Here is a 22,187-nt window from a genome sequence, read left to right on the forward strand (position 1 = left end):
CATTCAGTAGGTGATGGGGAGCCATTAGCCTTTCAAGTCACTCATGAGAAAGCTAACCTAGACAATCACTAAGCTTTCTTCCCACAGAAGTAGCTGCCATCAGCCACAATCCTCCCACACTGCATAGTGGTCCCACACGTATCTGTGCTTCATCTACACCCTAAAGAAAGGAAGAGGAGGAGGAGGCCATTTCCTCTTTCAGATATACTGTGGCTCTCCTAGAGTTTAAGACAGATGGGAATGGAGATAATCCTAAGGAAAACCTGAACAGGGAGAGGAATACAACTGGACTGATGTTTCCATTTGACTATCAGACTTATGAACTGCTTGAATGTTTCTGAGGTCTTTGTCTGAACTAAATCCTGGAACTTTCATGCTAGGAAAAATTAAATGCAACCCTCACTCCATCCTACCATGAACAACAACAACTGTGTTCAATGACATGTAAACTGTTACCCCTTTTAAGATCCACCCCCATCCCCCAATTTGTTACCACTCCCCCAGAAACTTCATCAGTACAAACTAAATCCTTGAAGACTCTGGGAGTCAGCAAGGGAAACCCCTCACAGCACCACACCAACCCTTGGAGAAATGATCTAATAATCATCTCACCACAGACCTCCAACACAACTTGACCTACATTTCAGATCTGCTAAGCTGTTTCCTTTCCCTTGTCTTACTTCTTGTCTGGGCAGCTCTAACTCATTGCAAATGGGGTCAGGGGCAGGAAGAATAAGGAGAAAGTCCTATCAGGCTGAACTGAGTGAAGTTTTCATAAGGAAAATGAAGTAATTACCATTCATTACACTCCCCCAATTTGGAATTGGTAGGGCTTTTGACAAGAGCTTTGCACTGCCAGTGAGGAGTCCACTAAGCAAACTATGATATGGGCAAGACTGGATGAAGAAATGTTTCACTTACTTTAATAAAAACCAGGTTTTGAACACTTTAGAAGCAAGTGTGTACTTATGGCCAGTTACAAAGCCCTCCTACTCATTGTCCTTTACTAGTTAACATAACGGACCAGCTTTTGCTACTAAATACACTTGGAAGAAATAAAGGTGTAGCCCTTTCAACATAATTGCTGATTAATTCTAGAGGCTCACATAATGTAGAAGAGAAAGTATTGGACTTGGGAGCCAAAAGCAAAGCTAGACCTAGGGACAAGTAAGAAAAGCTTTGCCAAACATATATGGAGGGTCCTGACCAGGGACACTTGTTAACATGACTCAGCAGAAAAGCACAAAGGATTTTTTAAATCCTTCCCTTCCATTTTATAATCAATTCTAAGTATCAGTTACAAGGCAGAAGAGTAGCAACGGCCAAAGCAATGGGGGTTAAGTGACTTGTCCAGGGTCACCCAGCTAGGTAGCATCTAAGGCCAGATTAGAACCTAGGACCTCCTATTTCCAGGCCTGGCTCTCTAACCATTGAGCCACCCAGCTGCCCCCAAGACACATGTACTTAATGCCATGGAACACAGGTATTTAAAACAGCTAATGATACAATAGATAGAGGGGGTGGAGGCACCGCTTGGAGTCAAGAAGCCTTAGGTTCAAATCTAGACTCAGGCACTCATTAGCTATGTGACCCTGAGCATAATACTTAAACCTATCTACCTCAGTTTTTTTCTGTAAAATAGGGATAATAATAACAACTCCTCCTGGGTTGTTGTGCAGATCAAATGAGGTATTTGTTTAAAAAAACAACACTATCTTAGCATAGTGGCTGGGACATAGTAGGCACCATAATAAATGCTTATTCCCTTCCCCACTTTTTTGCTAAGTCAAGTTACACATGTTATGGTAAAGCTCAAAGCCTTTGGTAGGATTGACAATGACCCACTGGGGTACCATCTTTCAACTTTGTTTATGGCACAATTAGCCTCTAACTGATTGCTATTCCGAACTCTGCTATAACTAGCTATATGACTTTGACAAGTTACTTCCCATTAGGGCCTCAGTTTCCTAATTTGTAAAATGAGGAGGCTGGACCTTAGATGATTTCTAAAGAGGCTTCCACCTCTAAAATCTTATGAATAAATTTCAGTGAAAAGTGAAAGAAAGGAAGGTTTGGGGCTAATTGCTTCAGCCCATTGTATTCACCCTTAGGTCAATACTGCCACCTACTGAACGCATATATTATGGTCAAGTAAGAAGTAAGGGACACAAAAAACTGGGTCTGAATCAGCAATTCATTCATGCATTCATTCATCCAACAAATATTTATTGCCCACCAACCAGAAGTAAGCTTTATGCTCTATATTATGGAAATAAAACAGAAGACAACAGTTGATGTCCTCAAGGACCTTATGCTCTAGCTAGGGAAATATATAATTTATTTCCTAAATAAGTTTGGAGCAAGGAGAGGGAACTACATGTGGTCTGGTGGGATGAGGGAAGGCCTTAGACTGGACCTTGAATGGAAAATAAGATTCAGCTGGGGAGGTGTGCCTTGCTATCAATTAAATGGAAAAAAGAGAAGTCTTGGTTTACAGGGAAAAGAATATCTAAAATCTGCCTAATGTAATCATGGATGGTTAGAAGTGTTGTAAGGCAAACATGACATTGCCAGCCCTCTCTGCCTATCTAACTAGCCTCTAGGTCCAAAAACAGGAAGGCATCAGAGTACTCCCCAGGGCCATGTAAGATTCAGGCCTAGGTAACAGACTCACCCCCTTTCTATGTGGAGTTCATTTCTCTCTTTCTTTCTTAAGAGATATTTATTAAATACCTACTAGGTGTCAGGCACTGTACTAGATGCTGGGGCAACAAAGACTAAAACAATCCTTGCCCACAATGATCTTCCATTCTAATGGGGAACCCAACAAATAATATAAAAATAACGACAGTACAAAGATTGAGTGAATATATACAAATATAAACCAAGTTGTTAAAGTTAACTTGTAAAGAAGGATACTACCAATTGGAAGGATCAGAAACAGCTTCATGCAGAAGATAGTGCCTGCGCTACATCTTAAAGGAAGAGAGGGACTCTGTGAAGTGAGGTGGAGATAAAAAGTGAGTACATGCCAGGCATGGGGGACTGATCAATGGAAAGGAACAGAGTTGGGAGAAAGCTGAGAGGGAGCTCAAATGCCATTTACTAACCAATCGCCTCATTCTGTGTAGGAAGAAATGGAGACTCAGGGAAATTAAATGATTCAAGGCAGTAAGTACAAGCGGTGGAATTTCAACCAGGTCCTTTGACTCCTGGGTCCGTTTTTTTTTTTCCCACAGTAGCATACATGACATACAGTCTTTCACCCCTTGGTCCTTCTACACAGCCTTTCTAGGTCGATGAAATCTATCAGAGCTTGAGTTCTACAAGTTATTTCTTACAAAAAAAAAATATAGTATTATGAACTTCCTTCTCCTCTTTTTTTTTTTTAACAGGTGGAAAACCAAGGTTGTGTTAAGAGTACTGTGAGACACAACTGATGTGTTGATTGGTTTTGCTGAACTGTTTTTTTCCCTTTTTAAAATCTCTGTTGCAAGAAATGGTCCATTGGACCATGCTAGAGGGGTATATTTAGAAATAAAAATGATGTAATAACAAAAAGTTAGGAATACAAATAAGAACTTAAAATAATTTGACATAAACAAAGGCTGAAAGCTAGGAATCAATACAGCATTTTATGGGGGAAATTAGTAGACCAGTTTGGCTAACCCAGAGAATTTGTATAAGGGATCAGAAAGAGATGGGGACCGATCCAGCTCATCGACCTCTAACCCAGACTACTGCAATTCCTTCTTAATTGGTCTCTCTGCTTCCAACCTTTCCCTGCTCTAACCCATCTTCCTCACAGATTCCAAAATCATCTTTCCTGACAATGTCCCTTCACTACTCAAAAGTCTTCAGGGGCTGCTTATTATTTCTAGGATAAAATTCAAATCTCTCAGCCAAATGTTTAATGCCTTTCCAAATCTAGTTTGAGTCAACTCCTGTAGGTCTGTTTCATATTACCCCCCTTCACACATACTCCATTCCTGCCAAATGGTCCAACTGCCATTCTCCAAATTCACCGTTTCATTGCTTCCTTTCTTGTGGTTCATTCTAGGTGTTCCCTCCAATGGGAAGCTTTCTGTGATGTTCCCATGTAATAGCCCTCCTTCCTCATTTTGTCTGGTTTTCATTTTTATCCTTGCATCTCCAAATATTCACCTAGAACAGTGATTAGCATAGAATAATTACTAAATTTTCACTCAATTTAATTAGTCACGTTCTGAAGAGCCTTGAATATCAAGCTAAGGAGTTGAACTTTATCCTATTATAACAACAATAATGATAAAAAGCAATTAACAATAATAACAATAATTATAAATTTTTAGTTATTATCTGATAATTATAAAATTTTAGTTATTATTATCATCTGATAAATGGCAGGGAATCACTGGAGATCTTTTTTTCCTCCCTTTAGCCCTTTAGTTGTCATATTAACAACTCTAAGATAGAGCTAGGCAATAAGGGTTAAGTGACTTGCCCAGGCTCACCCTGCTAGGAAGTGTCTGAGGCCAAGTTTGAACCCAGGACCTTCTAACTCTAGGTCCAGCTCTCTATCTACCTGAGCCACTTAAGTCCTGTCACTGGAGATTTCTTAGTAGAAATCTACATTAGGATCCTGAGATTGCTGAGATATAGACTAGAAAGAAAAACAACTAAAAGGCTACTATAATCAGTCAGAAGGGAGATGAAGAAGAGTTTTAAGTGCAGAGGAGGCTTACTGACTTGAGCTGGTCTCAATATTTACCAAGTCCTCAACAAGACCTTAAATCACAGGCTCTAGGGTTTAAGTCATGACCTAGGAAGAACACTGGTTTGGGACTCGTGGAACTAGGGTCTAGAGCTGGTTGAACACCAACTACAATATAACTTTGGGAGCAAGGCACCTTACTTCTTAAATCTGTTCACTGTCTATAAGCTCATTGCCTATAAAATGGGGTTAATAATCTTTGCTGTGCCTAGTTTCCCAGGCACCCGGAGAAGTAAATAAGCAATGTACATGAAATGTTTTACCAATAACAAAGAGCTATACAAATGAAAGTTAATTATTGCTATTATTGAGTGATCTTGGCCCAGTAGAGTCCAAGTTCCCAGAAAGCAGGCACTGTTTTGGGTTTTACATTTGTGTCTTCCCCTGCACCCAAGTTATTATTATGTTGAATGAAAATGAGAATGCACACTCCTGGAGGACATGGATTTTTTTTGGTCTTTCTTTCTTTTCCCAGCCTATACCCCTATGTCTGGCACATAGTAGTCATTTAAAAGATGTTTGTACAATTGAAATTAATTTAATCAAAGGATCTCTAATCTTTCTCCCAGGTCTAAAATATTATAATCTTGTGATACCCTGATTTCTCAGTTCCACAGTAAAATTTCCCTTTTCTGGATTCCCATATCATTTATTCCAGGAGCAAACACTTTACAATCACACCCTTTTGGTATATCAAATCTCATAAACCATGCCTCTGTTGCCATTTAATCTTGGAATTTCCCTCAGCACCCAGGCCTTCTTGCCTTGGTACATCCAACCAACAATTGGTCTTTTCAAACTAGAATACCCTACCAAAAGGTCTGTCTCCCTTCTCCCAATGTCGAGTTCCTCCTGGACATTTGATGGAGGCCTATGATAGCCTACATTGCCTTCCCAGCATCATTCTTGACTTCTTGGCTTCAAAAACATGTTCGTCATGTTATCCTCATCTCCTTCCCATTTTCTCATCTCACTTTTGTGCATTGTCTTCCTCTATTAGAATCTAAGTTCCGTGTGGTCAGGGGCTATCTTTCTTTTTTGCTTGTTTTAGTATTCCCAGGCTTAGCTCAGTGTCTAACATATAGTAAGCACTTAATAAATGTAAGTCTAATGTCTAAAACAGATTCTAAGCACCTAAAACAATCATATAGCCAAGAAGCGTTTATTGAGTCTTCTATTTGGCAGGTATTATGCTAAGTGGCTAGAGATACAAAGAAAGAAAGAAAAAATCCCTGCTCTGAAGAAGTACAGTTTAAAAGGGGAAACAAAAGGTAAACACTGATAAAAGGCAGAGGTTATATGCTCTCCTCTTCTAGACCCTGAATAAAGATTCTTCAGCTATTGCTGTCCATTTAACAATGGCACTTTATTTTGATTATAACCAAAAAACAGTTGCTATAGATGTGAGGTATAGTGGAAAGGTATCTTTTCTTCCTCATAAGATCATCCGAGATTTAATTTGGTGCCACTTACCCCTGGAATCTCTAAAAGGCCAGCAACCAGAAGAGGCAGCTTTAAGGCAGCCACACTCCCAGTGACTCCCACGAGAACATGGGCATTTTTCTTCATTGATGATACAGGTTCTGATTCTGAACAGGCTATAGTAGTGTCAAGTCCTGAGGAACAGCATGCCTCAGACTCCATGAAGTCCCTTGGCGACAGTGTTCAGGGCCTACAGACGGAGAAAGAACCATATTCTCAGTTCTAATCCCTGATAATTAGGGCCACCCAGCTGCAGCTAAAAAATTGGTCCCAGGAATCTTCACAAAGAAGTTTCATTGCTGATTTTGCAAACAGCAGATTGAAAGAGAAAAACACTACAAAGAGAGGCACTCTACTGACACAACAGAGACAAACACCACTTTCTAGTGGAGAAGCAAGCTCAAATTCTTCTTCAGCATTCATTGGTAAGGGCTCCTCTTGTTTTGCCTTTCCCACTTCTTTCAAGTACTGCCCATGTCAGTCCCATACCTCTAGAGATCTTAGTTTTCCTTATCCTACTGTTGTGCCCTCTGGATTCTTGTTCCATTATTAACAAACTGCCCTTCATATTTTGCCTGTTGTTTCCTCCCCCCTTGAAATTACATTATATTTACTTATACAGATATCCCTGCTACCTCACAGGGGTTATCGGCACAGTGCTCCAATGGTCTGGAAAATCTGTGTAAAATTTTTTGGCTCTCCTTTCATGCCAGAGAAGAAGTTGGAATTTTTTCTTTTTCTTTTATGGAGTTATTTACAGTAAAAAAGAATTATGTATATTTATTATATTAAAAGATAAAATATAATATTACATAGTACTATACTTATATTTTAGGAATTTCTGAGTTTCCAAACTTTTTCTGTATTGTCTGCTTGCCTTCATATGTTGTCTGTGCTTTCACCAAAAATCCCCCCAAATTCCCACTTAATTTCTTATGCAATCTGTGATATATCAAAACCATGATGGAAAAAGCTGTGATATGGAAAGGATACCTGTATACATCATAATGTTTTTCATTCCCCAAAATAAGACAGAGATTTTTTCATTATCTTTGTATCCTCTGTACCTAAGCCAGTGCCTGGCATACATTGACTGCTTATTGAATTGAGATGAACTATTACGGTTGGAAAAGGTTTCTCAAAGGCTACCATGTACCTGCACATTTTGCTGTAGATAGACCAGGAAAAGGTAATCAACTAATTGAAAACTACTGAACAGTTTCCATGTTGATATGGAGATTGGTCCTCCATATCAACTCCAGAGGAATCCCAAGTCAAAGTGTACATGAGGAATTCCCCATTCTTGCACCCCTACAGTACTGGCTAGAGGAAGCCCACCTGAAAGCAACTGTATGATAAAAGGAGTTTCTGAGAGATATATTTCCTTAGCATTCCCCTACCTTCCTGATAAGCTCCTATATTTACCTTCTGTTTGCATCTCAGACATCAATTCATTCCCTGAGATATGCAATTCACCCACTTTGTAGTCAGGGACACCAGTGCTTTTCTTCTCATACCTGTATACCACCACTACCCCACTCCCTCACCACCTCCTCCATTTCTGGTCATGTAGTCCCTATTCCAATGAGGCATAAAAATCCTGAACATCTATTCATTGAGGCAGATCTTTACCTGCACCTGCCTCCCAGTCATTCAACTTGCATTCAACTTAATAAATTTCTATTTTTCAAGATAATCATTGGAGCCAGTAAATCTTGAGGAAGGACCCTTCCAAGCCCAGGTTAATCTCAGCTCTTCCATGTGTAAAAGGGAATTCTTGGTTCTCTTTGAGTTCACACTTGTGAAAAGGGAATCCTTTGTTCTCTTTGCCTAGCTGGTGTTAACACTTTGGTTGGCAATAAATTTGAATCAACACAAGCTTGAACTAGGTGGGAGAAGCATGAAGACCACTTAGTGAGTTCACACCTTATTTGATGCTAGGTGAGAAGAAGAGTTCACAAACTCATAAAGGTATGAATCCAAAGGTGACTATTGGAAGCCATGGAAGCCACTGAGAGAAATAGGGTCTCTAATAGGTATTTTTATCTAGACCCCATCAAGATCGATGCAGATAGGCAAAGCCCTGAATGGATTTTTGTGCCCTGAAAATCAGGACACAGAATGGATGGTTTTATCTAAGATAAGAATCTGGACTCCTCTCGTGACTCCTTTTATGTTCCACACCTTTTCTTATTAGAAAGCATTATAATCTAATTTTCTAGGATAGCTTTAAGTTTTTAGTAAACCAGCAGTTAAGGATTTAACTTTTCCCTAAGCCAAGAAAAATGCAGAAATTAGCAGAAACTGCCCTGGTCCTGTATCTGATTCCAGACAGCCCACGGTCAAAGAAGGCAGAATCAGACACTCTTCATATTCATCTAGGTACTTTCCACTCCATACCCCACACAATCTTAAAGGCTCATTCTTTAATGTATCTTTTGAAGTATAGTAACTTTTATTAAAATAGAATGTTAGATAAAATAAGTCTCAAATTTTAACCTTGGACCCTTGTCTAAGCTTGACATAATCTATATGTGAAAAAACTTGTGAGGTAATTCTGTAACCTTGGTGTGTCTGTGCAGCCATGAAACTTCATTGTGCTTTGTGAGAAACTGTTCTTTGAAATGATATAAAATAAAAATACTCAGAGACTTTTTCGGAGCAGCCATGAACTAACCATTGGCTGACTATTCTCAATTTTCTTCTTCGTCCTTATTGTCTGACGCCACTTCAGGCCATTCAAATCTTTGTCGATATAGAGCTAGTCCTCTATAGGTGACAACTCAGACAATTTGGAAACTGTGATTGGCCTCCATGAAAAGGGGCAGGGAGAGGAAACCACCATAAAAGCAGGAGGGTGATGAAGGAGGCTAGTAGAGAGTGAACTCCAAGAAAAGAGTCACTCCAAGAAGGTCAGCTCAAAGAAGAAAGTAGGCCTCAGGAGTCATCTTCAGCTCCAGTCATTGTCTCAGGTGAGTGGATAGCTGGTTTTCCCTTCCAGTCTTCTGGAGATAGCTTAATTCTGAAGGTTAACAAGCCCTGGCTGAGCCAAACACTGGAACAATATTTAGTTAGATAAGTTAATGTCTTTTCTATCCTTTTGTATTTCACTCTTTTCACCTCTTTTAAAAGTAAAAGATTTATAATTTTCATATATGTAGCCAAACCATTAATTTTAACACTTACACACAATGTACCTAAAACTACTAGGCTCTGTGAAAGCAATGAGAAAATATATGGTTACTTCACAGATCTTACAATATAAGGGGACAAGATTCATACACATAAGAAATAATGTGTGAACAAGATGATATGGCATACAGTGCTAACTATGGAGTACAAGCTAAATTTAAGGCTGAAGAACTCAAGATTAGAAGAGGTGTTAAGGAAAAGAAAGATTCCTAAAGAACTTAAGCACCTTAATGGTAGGGACTAGGGCAACTAGATGACTCAGTAGAGAGAGCCAGCCCTAAAACTGGGAGGTCCTGCGTTCAAATCTTTCTTTGTTTTTGTTTTTATTTCTTTTGAAGATTTTTATTTAATTAGTTGATTTAGAATATTTTTCCATGGTTACATCCCCAAGTCTACATCCCTAATCATGTCCCCATCAACCCATGTGATCAAGTAGTTATTTTTCTTCTGTGTTTCTACTTCCACAGTTCTTTCTCTGGATGCGAATAGCATTCTTTTTCATAAGTTCCTGGGTTCAAATCTAACCTCAGAGACTTCCTAGCTATGTGACCCTGGAAGAGTCACTTAACCCCAATTGCCTATCCCTTACTACTCTTTTGCCTTGGAACTGATATTCAGTTTCAATTCTAAGCCAGATGATGTTGTTTTTTGTTTGTTTTTTAAAGGGTAAGAATTTATTTCCTTTTTTTGTCTTTGTATCCTCAATACCATGCAAACAATAGATGTCTAATAAAATAAAATGCTTGTCAAATGAATGACTCAAACACAAGACTAAAAGGGTACTATAACTAAATTTGCTGCCTAACAGTATATAAAGAACCTGTCATGAAAGAAATTGGTTACCTACTGGAAAATCCATCTTCTCTCTTAAGAAATCCTGGCTCCCTATGATAGGCCTGGGAAGTCGACTGAGTATAAGAGCTGATAAAAACAGCAGCACCTACTGAATGGCAAGAAAACCCCCAACTGGTAACATCTGTTAAATGGCAGGAAGACCTCCCCCTATCCTGTCCCCTGCTGCCTATGGACATCCCCCTTATCTGCAGGAATTCCAACCTTGAAGACATCCTGTCCCCCAAGATCCTGTCCCACTCCCTGCTGCCAGCTGATCCTTAAATATTTGGCTCTTGCACAGCTCAGGGTCCATGCTGACTTGTCGGTGTGAGACCCTTAGCTTAAGCTAAGATAATAAAGTCCCTTTGCATTTTGCGTTGTTGGTTCAGACTCATTTATTGGGATAAGTCTCCGGGAACTTCACCTATGGCCATCTATAAAGAAGGAAGAGAAACTCTTCCTTGATTTTTCTCCTTCAGAACATGTCAACTTGAAAAAAAATCATAGAACTACCAGAGTAGTTATAGTAAGTCTTTAATCAGGCCAAGGGGATTATAATTAAAAACACCACACAAAGCCACCACCCTGGGAGGTTTATAGTCTCAAGAAAAACTCCCAGCAACGTAATACTGGGAATTTCTGTTGATCTACAAAAAGTGGAGAACTTACATAGTTTTCAAGGAAAAAAGAGAGGACAACAAACTCCTTAGAGGAATTTATAGTCACTTGGGATATGAGCCAGAGGCTAGAGTGGCTGGGAGTAGCCTAGATGTAATAGCTAGAAGATAAGGTGACTTGGAGAGGCACTTTAGGTTTTATTGTCTTTAGCTAATCCTGGCTAGGTAAGTGGAAAGATATTTAAGAGTTTGTCTCCTTTAAAACTCAGTCCTTGGTCGGGGGCAGCTGGGTAGCTCAGTGGATTGAGAGTCATGCCTGGAGACCGGAGGTCCTAGGTTCAAATCTGGCCTCAGACACTTCCCAGCTGTGTGACCCTGGGCAAGTCACTTGACCCCCATTGCCTACCCCTACCACTCTTCCACATATAAGTCAATACACAGAAGTTAAGGGTTTAAAAGAAAAAAAAAAAAGAAAACTCAGTCCTTGAGAAAAAATAAATAAATAAAAAATAAAAAATAAACTCAGTTCTTGGGAAGAAAGCAAACCCAATTCATTGCTAATTCAAACTTTGTCTTTTGTTTTAACTTTCTAGAAATAATCAGGGAAATGAATCAATCTGGAGTATCCTTAAAACAATGTAGTTATTCCCTAACCCCAAACATTTTTTTAATGAGAAACAATTGACTCAGGCAAAGAGAATTAAATATACATAATTCATTTTTTTTTCCTGTGGGCAAGAATAGTTCTCTGGGATTCTACTATCTACCTTTCCACATAAAGAACCCCGCTCAAGGAAGGCTAGATTTTTCATTGAAGTAGCTGACACCTATATTATTATTATACATAGCATAAGTTAGTGCCATTCTGATCCAACTTATCAGTGACAAGGTCCCCAAAGTGCCAATTGCCTTTTGTTCTATGATATGCTGCCCCAGTGGCAGGGACATGGACAGGATTGCCCAGGTGAATAACTACCAAATGAATGTACTGGAAGATTACTGAATAACAGGAAATGGATGATATGAAGAATTCAAAACAACATATGATGCAGGATGAAATATGTCATACTAGAAGAACGATATATTGAATACAGTTATATAAATGATGTAAAATCAAAGAGCATTCAATAGAAGTAACTTAGAGTAACTGAAAAGCCAATAATGGTTCCTGTACACAGAAAAGGAAACAGACTTCCATCAGAGTTATTGGCATCATCAGTTGACGGACTATTCTTTTGTTTGGGGAGACTTTGGAGGTTTTTTGCTTGTTTTACTTTCTTACAAGGGACAGTTCAATCCTGCTGTAGGACAGAAGTAGTGACAGTCAGTTCAATGGATTAGATTTGTTAAGTAGTGACAGTCAGTTCAATGGATTAGATTTGTGAATGGTAGTGAGGCTGACAAAGAAAGGAAGATTGGAAGTAAAAGCAGCCTAAACTGGAAGAAGCTTAAACTCTTCTCAGGAAAGAATATGTACACAGACAAAAAAATGAAATATTCAAAGTAAATACAAAGAAATGGGGAGAATGATGGCTAAAAACTGGAAAAACAAGAAAGACTTGGAACCCAGAAATGACTGTTTAGGATGATATAAAAACAAAAGGAAACAATATATCTTATTTTTTCAAATAAGTAACCACTACTGGGGTATAGGGAGTCATACAACCAGCTGCACTGGGGAAATCAGTCTTCCCAGCTGGTGGTGGGGCCTCCTTATTCCCAGCACCTCAGTGGCCAGTCCTCTTAAGAATAAGATTTCCCACCCCCTCCTCACCATTCTCAAGGGAAGGAGGAGGATTCTGTGCTTTAGGGGAGATAATCAAAAGCTGTACCCCAAACCTGGAGCCAATATCGGCCAGATTGAGCAAAAAGTGGAGAGGAGCTCTTGGTTTCTGTTTGGGGATTGGGTTTCACCTCTGTGTCTCAAGAGTTTTCTCATCATATTATCATCATTACCTCTGGGGAGCAGGTGACTCTGGAGAATCAGTTCAATTGAAGGGCAGAAAGCCAGTCTTTTATTTCTTTTGTCTCCTCCCTCAGAATCAGGGCCCCTCCCTAACACAATGAATGAGGAAAATTGTTTTGTCTCAGGTCCCCAGGTGTTAGAGCTCTGCCCTATATGAAAAAAATCCTTTGTGGACCCTTTAGTGATTGATTTCTGTGCATTTCCCTTCCCTTCAACTGCTACCTGTAGAATACATGTTCCTAAAGAAGCAGGGGCTGTTTGTTTGTCTCTGTATCCCCAGGGCAGATGTAACAGAATGTAAGAGCCAACTTCAAAGCCAGAAAGAACAGCAATATAAGCCTAGCCTACAACCTCTGACCCAGAGGCTCCAGAAAAGTCACTTGGGGGGGGAACCTTAAACAACTCTCTTAAACCTACAGTAATTAGTACTGTAAGTAAGTAGTCACCCTCCTCTTCTTGGTATGGAGGAAATCACCAGTCCAGTCTCACTAAGTTCTATCTCTGTGCCTTACACATAGTAAATGCCTTGTTCCATCAATTTTTAAATCAATAAGCTTTCACTAAGTGCCTACTATGTGCTCAACACTGCTAGGCACTGGAGAAACAAAGACAAAAGCAAATAGTCCCAGGATTAGATACCTTCCCTCATAAAAAACCTTTCTATTGCCCTGGATGAAATCTGCAGAAATGAGGGTGACAGATGGGGGTAGTTACAAATCAACTGATTTAAACCAACACCCCCATAGCAAGTGAGAGGTGAGATTCCCAAGGCAAGGATGATGATTTCTGTCTGTTTGACCTTGGCCAAGTCACTCCCTTGGGCTCCAGCATTTCTAGTATGTAAACAAAAGGCTGGACCCAGATGACTTCTTAACTCTCTTCTAGCACTAGGGCTATTATTATCATTTGATAATCCTTTGCAGATCACTACTCCAAGCTGTAGCTATAGAAAAAGAATGGAAACTTGATTTATATGCTTCCAGGCTGAGTTTATGGCCATTAATTTGTATTTACTTTAAATTAAAATTAAATTCCAAATCTATAAAGCTGTTACCAAATTCTGATCCTGCTGTCTTCCCATATTGACACAATGGGGTGAGGGTGGAGTGCCTGCCCAAAGGAGTTGAGGGTGCTACTGGCAAATTCCCTAACCTCTATCTTCCCTCCAGCTCATGTTATGAATACATGGTTTCATGTGAGTTCAAGTATTCTCACAGCTTCCAGTGCCCCATAAGGAGAAAATTCTTGGCTCAAGTTCAAAAAGTTGGCTAACTGGAATTAGGTGTCTACTAATGTTGGGCCTAAAATTTGAGCCTGTTCAGTAAGCTGCTTCCTGCGTGTCTTCCTGAGTCTCCTGGGCAAAATGCTTCCCGACCCCCTGGCCCTATCATCCCCCTGATGGATGGTTGCCAGATGCTTCCTGACCTCCTGACCCTATCATCCCCCTGATGGATGGTTGCCAGATGCTTCCTGGCCCCCTGACCCTACCATCCCCTTGATGGATGGTTGCCAGATGATTCCCGATCCCCTGACCCTAACACCCACTCCCTTGATGACGTCTGAACATGAATGTTCCCAGACCCCCTTCTCCATAAACCCTATAAAAACCCTTGGCTAAGGAATCCAAAGGGTCAGTCAGGCAAGCCTCTCTGCCTACTGACCCTAGCATCACTGCTAGTCAATAAATGAGCCTCTTCTTGCGTATTGCATTGTCAGTGTGATTCCTCTGGCCACGACCGAATCTGGGCCAGATATTAAAATCTGGGTCCAACACTATGTGCAAGATTCAAAACCAAAAATAAAAGCCCCTGCCCTCTAGAAGCTTAAAATCTACTGGGATAAGGCAGGTAAATAGCACAATGGATAGAATGCCAGACCTGGAATTAGGAGGACCAGGGTTCAAATTTGACCTCAGATACTTCCTAGTTTTGTGGCCCTGGACAAGTCACTTAAGCCCAAGATGGCCTAGCTCTTACAGCTCTTCTGCCTTGTAACTGTAACAAGGACAAAAAGTAAGAGTTTTAAACAAAACCAAAAATCTACTTGGCTAATAAAGCCTTGAAAGCCCTAATAGGTCCCTAGCCTTGAAGTCCACTGCTACATGCTGGTTCCACCTGTCAGTACAGCATAGTTAAGATTGAGCCTCTTTTCTATTGTGGTTGTCTTAAAAGTTCACCAAACAAAAAAATAGGCTTCAACTGCAGCAGGTAGGAGTTAGACAAGACATTAAGCTAGTCACAAGTACCTTCTAAAGATTTTTAGGAAAAGGGTGGAGGGTTAATTTTCAAGGAGGGTGAAAGGGGGGGGGGGTTCCTAGTTATTTATTTAAAAGAGGTCTTATTGATGCTTTTTTGTTTTCATAGCACAGTAATTTCTGGAAATACTTTCTTCATTTCCTAAACTGAACCCTCCTTTGTTACAAAAGGAAAATAGTTAAGTAAAAGACTCAAGGGTATTTTATCTAGTCTAGAAGCCCTGGATAGCAAAATACGATTATCAGCTCCGTCAAAAATCCAGGCACTAACAAACTCTTGGTAAGATGATAATAAGTTAACATATAGAAAGTGCTTTACAAACCTTAAAACATTATATAAAGAGTAGCTCCTACAAGTATCAAGGACAATAATAAAGAGCTGACATTTATATTCAAAGTGTTTGATGGTTTTTAAAACACTTTGCAGTTATCTGAATTTGCACCAACCCTGTAGAGAACACAAGCTGGATAATGGTGCCCTTATTTTAAAGATGAAAACTAAGGCTCAGGGGTGGGATACTTGCCTAAGTTCCCCTAGGAGGGGCGGAGGTGAAGGAGTCAGAATTTGGCTGCAAGTCTTGAGATTCCAAATCTGCCTTTTTTTTTTCTTTTAAATATATTATAGGCTAAAGAATACTAACAAAAGAGTCAGGATGCTTGGCCTCGAGGTCTATTATTTACTAAATCAATCTCAGAGGCTATTAAATCTGGATAAGACCTTAAGAGATGATGAGTCACCCTCTCTGAACCTGTTGGTTTTTTTTTTAAACCCTTACCTTCCATCTTAGAATCAATACTGTGTATTGGTTCTAAGGCAGAAGATGAATAAGGACTAGACAATGGAGATTAAATGACCTCCCCAGGGTCACATAGCTAGGAAGTATCTGAGGTCAGATTTGAACGTATGACCTCCCATCTCTAGGTCTGGTTCTCAATCTACTGAACTAACCAGCTGCTCCCATGAACCTGTTTTCAGATCCATAAAATGGGTGAGATGATGCCTGCTCTATGTACTTCACTAATAACACTGTCTATAAATAACCTGTTTTGTAGGTTATAAAGTGCTTTGTGCATGTTAGGTATTATTGTTACTGTGCCAAAAGCCAATATATACATATATACTCCTTATATACTTCCTGGCAGGGATAGCATCTGGCCTCAGAGAAAGGGTAGTAAGCCTCAGGGTACCTGGCTGGAGTGGAGTGTAAGGGGGAAGAGAAGCACAGTTTTTGATATGGGCAGGGGAAGAGATTTGACTAAATGACCTCTGGAAGTTCTTAGTAGGTTCTGAGCAATAAAAAGTTTAAAAAAAAAAAAAAGATGGATTACATCTAGTGGAACACTGGTATCTTGGACATTCTGATAAGCTTTCTTTCTACAAGGAAATAACCATGAAATCCAGAAATCCCGCCCCCCCAAAAAAACAATAAGCAATATTCCTTTAAGTCAAAGTTCTGTCCTACAGAAGCCCATGTGACACACAAAAATGTTTTTGAATGAAAACTACTTCCTAAATGAGTCATTCCATGACTCATGTTATGTGGGCTACTCTATGTACATCTAGAAATACGTAAGAAGGGGACCTTCTCTCACCCAGGAAGTCCTGGACTACCTCATTCATCAATCAAAGGTTAAGAACAAGCATAGATTCTGATTCTTACCCTGCTGAACAGAACAGCACATTTTGTGTGTGCAAATATCATTCATAAATGCACATAATTTGATAACATATTTTTAATAATTTTGCTCTCCACAGGACAAGAGTATTTATACTATGATAAATCAAGGCTCTGATACTTATTACCAGGGTGACCTTGTTTAAGCAAGATGGTTAACCTTTCATTTTCCTTATCTATATAAAATGAGAGTTGGAGTGAATGAAAAATTTTAAGGTCTCTTTCTAACTCTAGGTCTATGATGCTGAACAGCAGGTGGGCCACCGAAGCCTTCAAGTTATAGGTGATAATAATAATTTCAAGGATTTGCATAAGGTATATAAATGTCTTGCCCTGGCTAATTAATAAGGCAGTAGAAGTTTTTGCTCTCCAGACTAGTCTAGTGGAAAGAGTACTTGATTTGGAATTAGAGATTATGAATGTGCATCTAAGCTCTTATACACAAAATCTGTGATTTGACTTCCAGTGACTCATAACTGACATTTATAAAGGCTAAAAGCTATTTAGAAGTAAACAGCCTGACATTAATAATATGGAAATAGGTCTTGATCAATGATACATGTAAAACCCAATAGAATTACTCATTGGCTACAGGGAAAGGGAGGAGGAGGAAAGGGAAAGAATATGAATCATATAACTATTGAAAAATATTCTAAATTAATTAAAGTTTTTTAAAAAGTAAAAAAAAGAAATATGAAATATAGAAGTAAACAGTTTGAGAGCAAGGACCATTTCATTTTTTGTTTTGTATTTCTCAGCTCCTAAGTAGTGCCTGGTATACAGTAGAGATTTAATAAATGCTGATTTCATTTTCAAAATTCATTTGAACCTCTCCTCTGAAAACTCAATATTATGAGTAAACAGACTCGGAGAAGCTAGTGATTTATTTGTCCATGGTCCTATAGCTAGTATCTATGGTTAGACTTAAATCCAGGCCTTCTAATCAAATCCAGTGCTCTTTCCACTTTTCCAAGTTATAACCTCAGATTGACAGAGAACTTTTTTTTTTTTTAGCCCTTACCTTCTTTCTTAGAATTGATTGGTTCTAAGGCAGAAGAGGGGTAAGGGGTAGGCAATTGGGGTTAAGTGACTTGCCAAGGGTCACATAGCTAGAAAGTGTCTAAGGTCAAATTTGAACATAGGTTCTCCCAACTCTAGGCCTGACTATCCATTGAGATACCTAGCTGCCTCCCAGGAGAGCACTCAATTACTCAAAGTCCTTCCCCACATATATTCCCAATCTTCTAAATCAGAGGTTCAGTGTGGGATACATTTACTCTCAGGAGGTAAGGGTACCATTTGGCAAATAACTTATTTACTGAACAGCTAGTCCAGTTTCAGATCCTTACTAGCCTGGGCAAATCATGGAATCTCTTCATGCCCCAGTGTCCTCATTTGTATACATAACAGTAGCACACACCTCCCAAGGTGTCTGTGGGGATCAAATGGGATTTTATCCTATGATTTCAAGGGAAAGAATAGTTAATAATAACAAGCATTTATACCTCAAATGAGATGTCAAACACTGTATAATATAGAACCTTGGGATTTGCAAAAAAAACTCGACGCAAGTCATTTGCTCATATATATAAAGATATATTCTATATCTACGATCCCATTGCTTCAATGGAATAATAGTTTCTAACTAGCATTTACATATATTTATATATAACATGTATAATTCTATATTATGTTGATATATTATGACATTTGATAATATATATTATTATATTCTATATAAACTGAGGGCCAGTGAGGCTGCTCTCGGTCCAGCCCCATCCCCATACCCAACTCGACGTGGATTTGTAGATCCCCTCCCCACTCCCCCTGAGGACTTCCGTTTGCGTGACTCATTTCCTCTTTGGGCCTCAGTTTCCTCTTTTGTAAAAAAGCTCAGTCGCCTTAAAGGTCCCTTGTAGATCAAACATCTGGGACCCTAGTGGCCCCTGGCTCCCAACCCACCTTCATCCCACCCGGCCCCCAAGGAACAAACTCGTTTCCGACCTCTCACCCCTAAGCCAGGTGCGTCTCCCACCGGCCTTCCAAATCTCGCGACATTTCATGGCCCAAGCCCGGAACCTCGGATTGGTAACCTCGCGAGAGTGACATGTCGCCTCCGGTAGCGCGCGACCTGCTGGGAGCCGTAGTTTGTTCCTCAGTTGTCAACGGGCTCCTAGAGACTGCGTTAGCCGTAGAAGATGGCGCCCGTAAGAAAAGAGCTACTGCGCAGACTCGGGCTTCCGAGTGCTAGAGGAGAATCCACGCCCACTTTGACCTCATGTCCCGCCCCCTCCTCCCACCCCTTAGTAAGTGCCTTCAATCAGCTGACGTCAGAGAACTGCAGAGAGAGATGTGGTTTGCTGAATCAGGACAAGTCACCTTCTGCGCAAAGCTGTCTGCGACCGCTCCACCTTTCGTAAATGTAGACGCGTCTGGCGTGTACCTAATTATTTACTGGCTACCTCTCCCCGTTGGACTCCCCTCGAGAGCAGGCACTGATTTTTTTACCCTTTTGTGTATCCTCAGCGTTTAGCACGGCGCACACAGCAGGTGCTTAATAAATGCCTGACGGACTCTTAGCCCTGCCATCTCTGAGTCCTCCAGGATTTAGGCTTCAATCCACAGCTTAGCCCTTTACAGGTTTTAGAACTAGAACTTGTAGCCCCAGTAATGTTTAGAATTCAAGGTATCCAGTCTTCAGCCTCCCTTTACAACATTTAATTAGCGCCAGGGGTACTTAGTAAATATTTGTCCACTGATTGGGACCCCCAGGCTGCTCGATTTTTACCACCAACACCCCCAAGACCTCCCTTCCTCTTGAGGACACCCCTCTCAATTATTATGTCCCTGGGGCAACTAGATAGCACAGCGCATGGAGCACCAGACCAGGAGTGCGGAGGACCTGGCTTCAGACACTAGTCCCCATTGTCTAGCCCTTGCGGCTCATCCTTCTTAGAACTGATACCAAGACAGAAGCTAGAGATTTTTTTTTAAGGTTATGTCCTTGTACTTCGGCAATTATACATAAGTCTATATATATTTTATATGTATATGAGCCCATAATTATATGTATGCGTATGTCCACATATCTATGCACATACTTATCTAACCATATCTCTGTGTGTTGGGTCTTTTCCTCAGTTACAACCTGATTTGACATCTCTCTATTCAGAGTGTGAGCTCCTTGGGTTCCGGAAGGTTTGTTTTCTTTAGTGTGCAGCCCAATTTCCTGAGAGGAGGCTCCGCCGTAGGCAGATTTTCAGGCACAAGTTAGGCTCTCTGGTCAATGGAATGTACTTCCCAAACTTTTTATCATTCCCCCAGCCCACACCATTTAGATCTTTGGGATCTAATAGAATCTTTGGGGCACCAGGACATGTCCTCTTGGAAATGACCCTAAGCCATCAAGGAGTTCTGATTGCTCCAGTGAGGTCTTTTCTTAGGGAATACCCATGGACTGTCCAGTATGTGGGGGTCCTCAAGCCAATGCTACTCTGCAATGGAAGGACACAGGGCACTGGGTCCCTGCTTGATCCCTCTAGCCATCATCTAATAGCTGGTCTCTCTTCTTAGCTGACTGCTTGAGATAATCAAAGTTCAGTAATTCTACTTCTTTACTTAGTCTCTTCTAAAGTCTTAGAAGTCTGACTTTTGTCCTCAGTATTCAACTGAAACTGCCTTCTCCAAAGTCACCAGTGATCTCTTAATTGACAAATTAAATGACCTTTCCCCAGTCTTCATTCTTCTTGGCAGCCTTTAATATTGATGATCATCTCTTCTTGGAAACTCTTGGTTTCTACAACACTGCTCTCTCCTGGTTCTCCTCCTACCTACTTCACTCAAGTTTCCTTCAGTGAGTCTTCCACTCACCCTAGATGTCCCCCAGGGCTCAGTCCTGAATCCTTTCCTTTCCCCTCTATACTATTTCACTTGGGGATCCCATCAGCTTCTGTAGGTTCAAATTTCATATATGCAGATGATTCGCAAATCTACTTATATAGATCTAATCTCCTGAGCTCTATCCTCACATCAATACCTACCTTAGGGACATCTTAAACTATATATCCCATAAGCATTTCACACTTATGCCCAAAACAGAACTCCTAATTCTCCCCAAACCCTCACTTCTGATAATTCCTTTAATGTCAAAGGCATCCTCCTGGAGGTCTGAAACTTTGATGTCATCCTCAATTCTTCCATCTCAACCACCTCACTTACCAATCTATTGTCCAGTCTTGTTGTTTCTATCTTCACAATTTCTCTCAAATATATGCCCTTCTCTTCACTCACATAAGCCACAACTCTGGTTCAGGCCTTCATCGGGAATATTCTGGATTGGTCCTCTGGATTGTCTCTTTGCTTCATGTCTCTCCCCAGTCCAGTCCATCTCCACTCAGCTGCTTTTTGATTTTCCAAAAGCTCAGTTCTAAACAGGGCAACTCCCACTCTCAATAAACTCCAGTGGCTCCCTATTACCTCCAACATAGTAAAATCCTCTTTTTGGCATAAAGTCCCTCAAAACCTCGCTTCTTCCTACCTTTCCAATCTTCTTACACTTTACTTCCTGCCACAAATTCTATTTGATATTTCCCCCACATGATTCTCCATTCCCCAACTCCATCCCTTTGACCTGACTCTCTCCTAAGCCTGGAATACACTCCCTCCTCCCAACTGACTTCTGGCTTCCTTCAAGACTCACCTCAAATCCCACCTCTTGCAGGAGACCATTCTAAGACTCCAATTCAGTTAGTTCATCTCTTGACATTATTTTCCATCTTCTCTGTATATATCTTATAAGCACATAGTAGTTTGTATGTTGTCTCCATAATTTGAAAGCGAGATCCTTGAAGGTAGGGAAAGTGTTTTTGACTCACTGTAGCCCCAGCATTTAACACAGTGCCTGGCACATATTGAATACTTTATCAGTTGTTTGTTGACTGTCTAGGACTGAGGTTTGTCTACAGACTGGGTTCATCATTGGCTCAAGCTCCCTAAACAGAATCCTAAGAGAAATCTAAATAAATGATGATGAGCTGGGTAAGATAAGCTCTAAGGACAAAAGTCACAGCACACCTCCAAGATGCCAGATGATTCTTGTTTATTGTTAATAAGTCTACAGAGTTGACACTCAGTTACCAGGGACAAATACAGAATGACTCAAAGTGGGAATTGGCACGGGGAATGTGGCCACCCCCCAGTGAGTAACATAAAAATATCTTCTGTCCAATGGAGGGTGTCAGGACAAAAAGAAAAGTCAGTTATTCTCCAGATGGCCAGATGCACTGACAAGTGACCAGAGAACACTCCTCCCCTGACCTCTGCTCCAAGCTTACCCTGGAATCTTCTCCAGGCTCCTTTCTCTTTGCTTGAATCAGGCAATCAGCAACCTGCCTCTGACTCAGATTAGTTCAGA

At 40.4% G+C, this 22,187-nt stretch overlaps 1 protein-coding gene across 1 annotated transcript in view; it reads right to left on the bottom strand.

Moving 5' to 3' along the window:
* PPCDC (phosphopantothenoylcysteine decarboxylase) overlaps nucleotides 1-18,809 on the bottom strand; it is a 53,277-nt gene extending 34,468 nt beyond the window's left edge. The window contains exons 1-2 of the mRNA XM_044662832.1: nucleotides 18,779-18,809; nucleotides 6,227-6,425 (exon numbers count right to left, since the gene is read on the bottom strand). Coding sequence (XP_044518767.1) covers nucleotides 6,227-6,397 — 171 coding nt within the window. The 5' untranslated portion in view covers nucleotides 6,398-6,425; nucleotides 18,779-18,809. The remainder of the gene's footprint in view (nucleotides 1-6,226; nucleotides 6,426-18,778) is intronic.
* Nucleotides 18,810-22,187: the final 3,378 nt, after the last annotated feature.

This window comes from Gracilinanus agilis, chromosome 2 (assembly GCF_016433145.1).
Source record: "Gracilinanus agilis isolate LMUSP501 chromosome 2, AgileGrace, whole genome shotgun sequence".
NCBI classification, from domain to species: Eukaryota; Metazoa; Chordata; class Mammalia; order Didelphimorphia; family Didelphidae; genus Gracilinanus; species Gracilinanus agilis.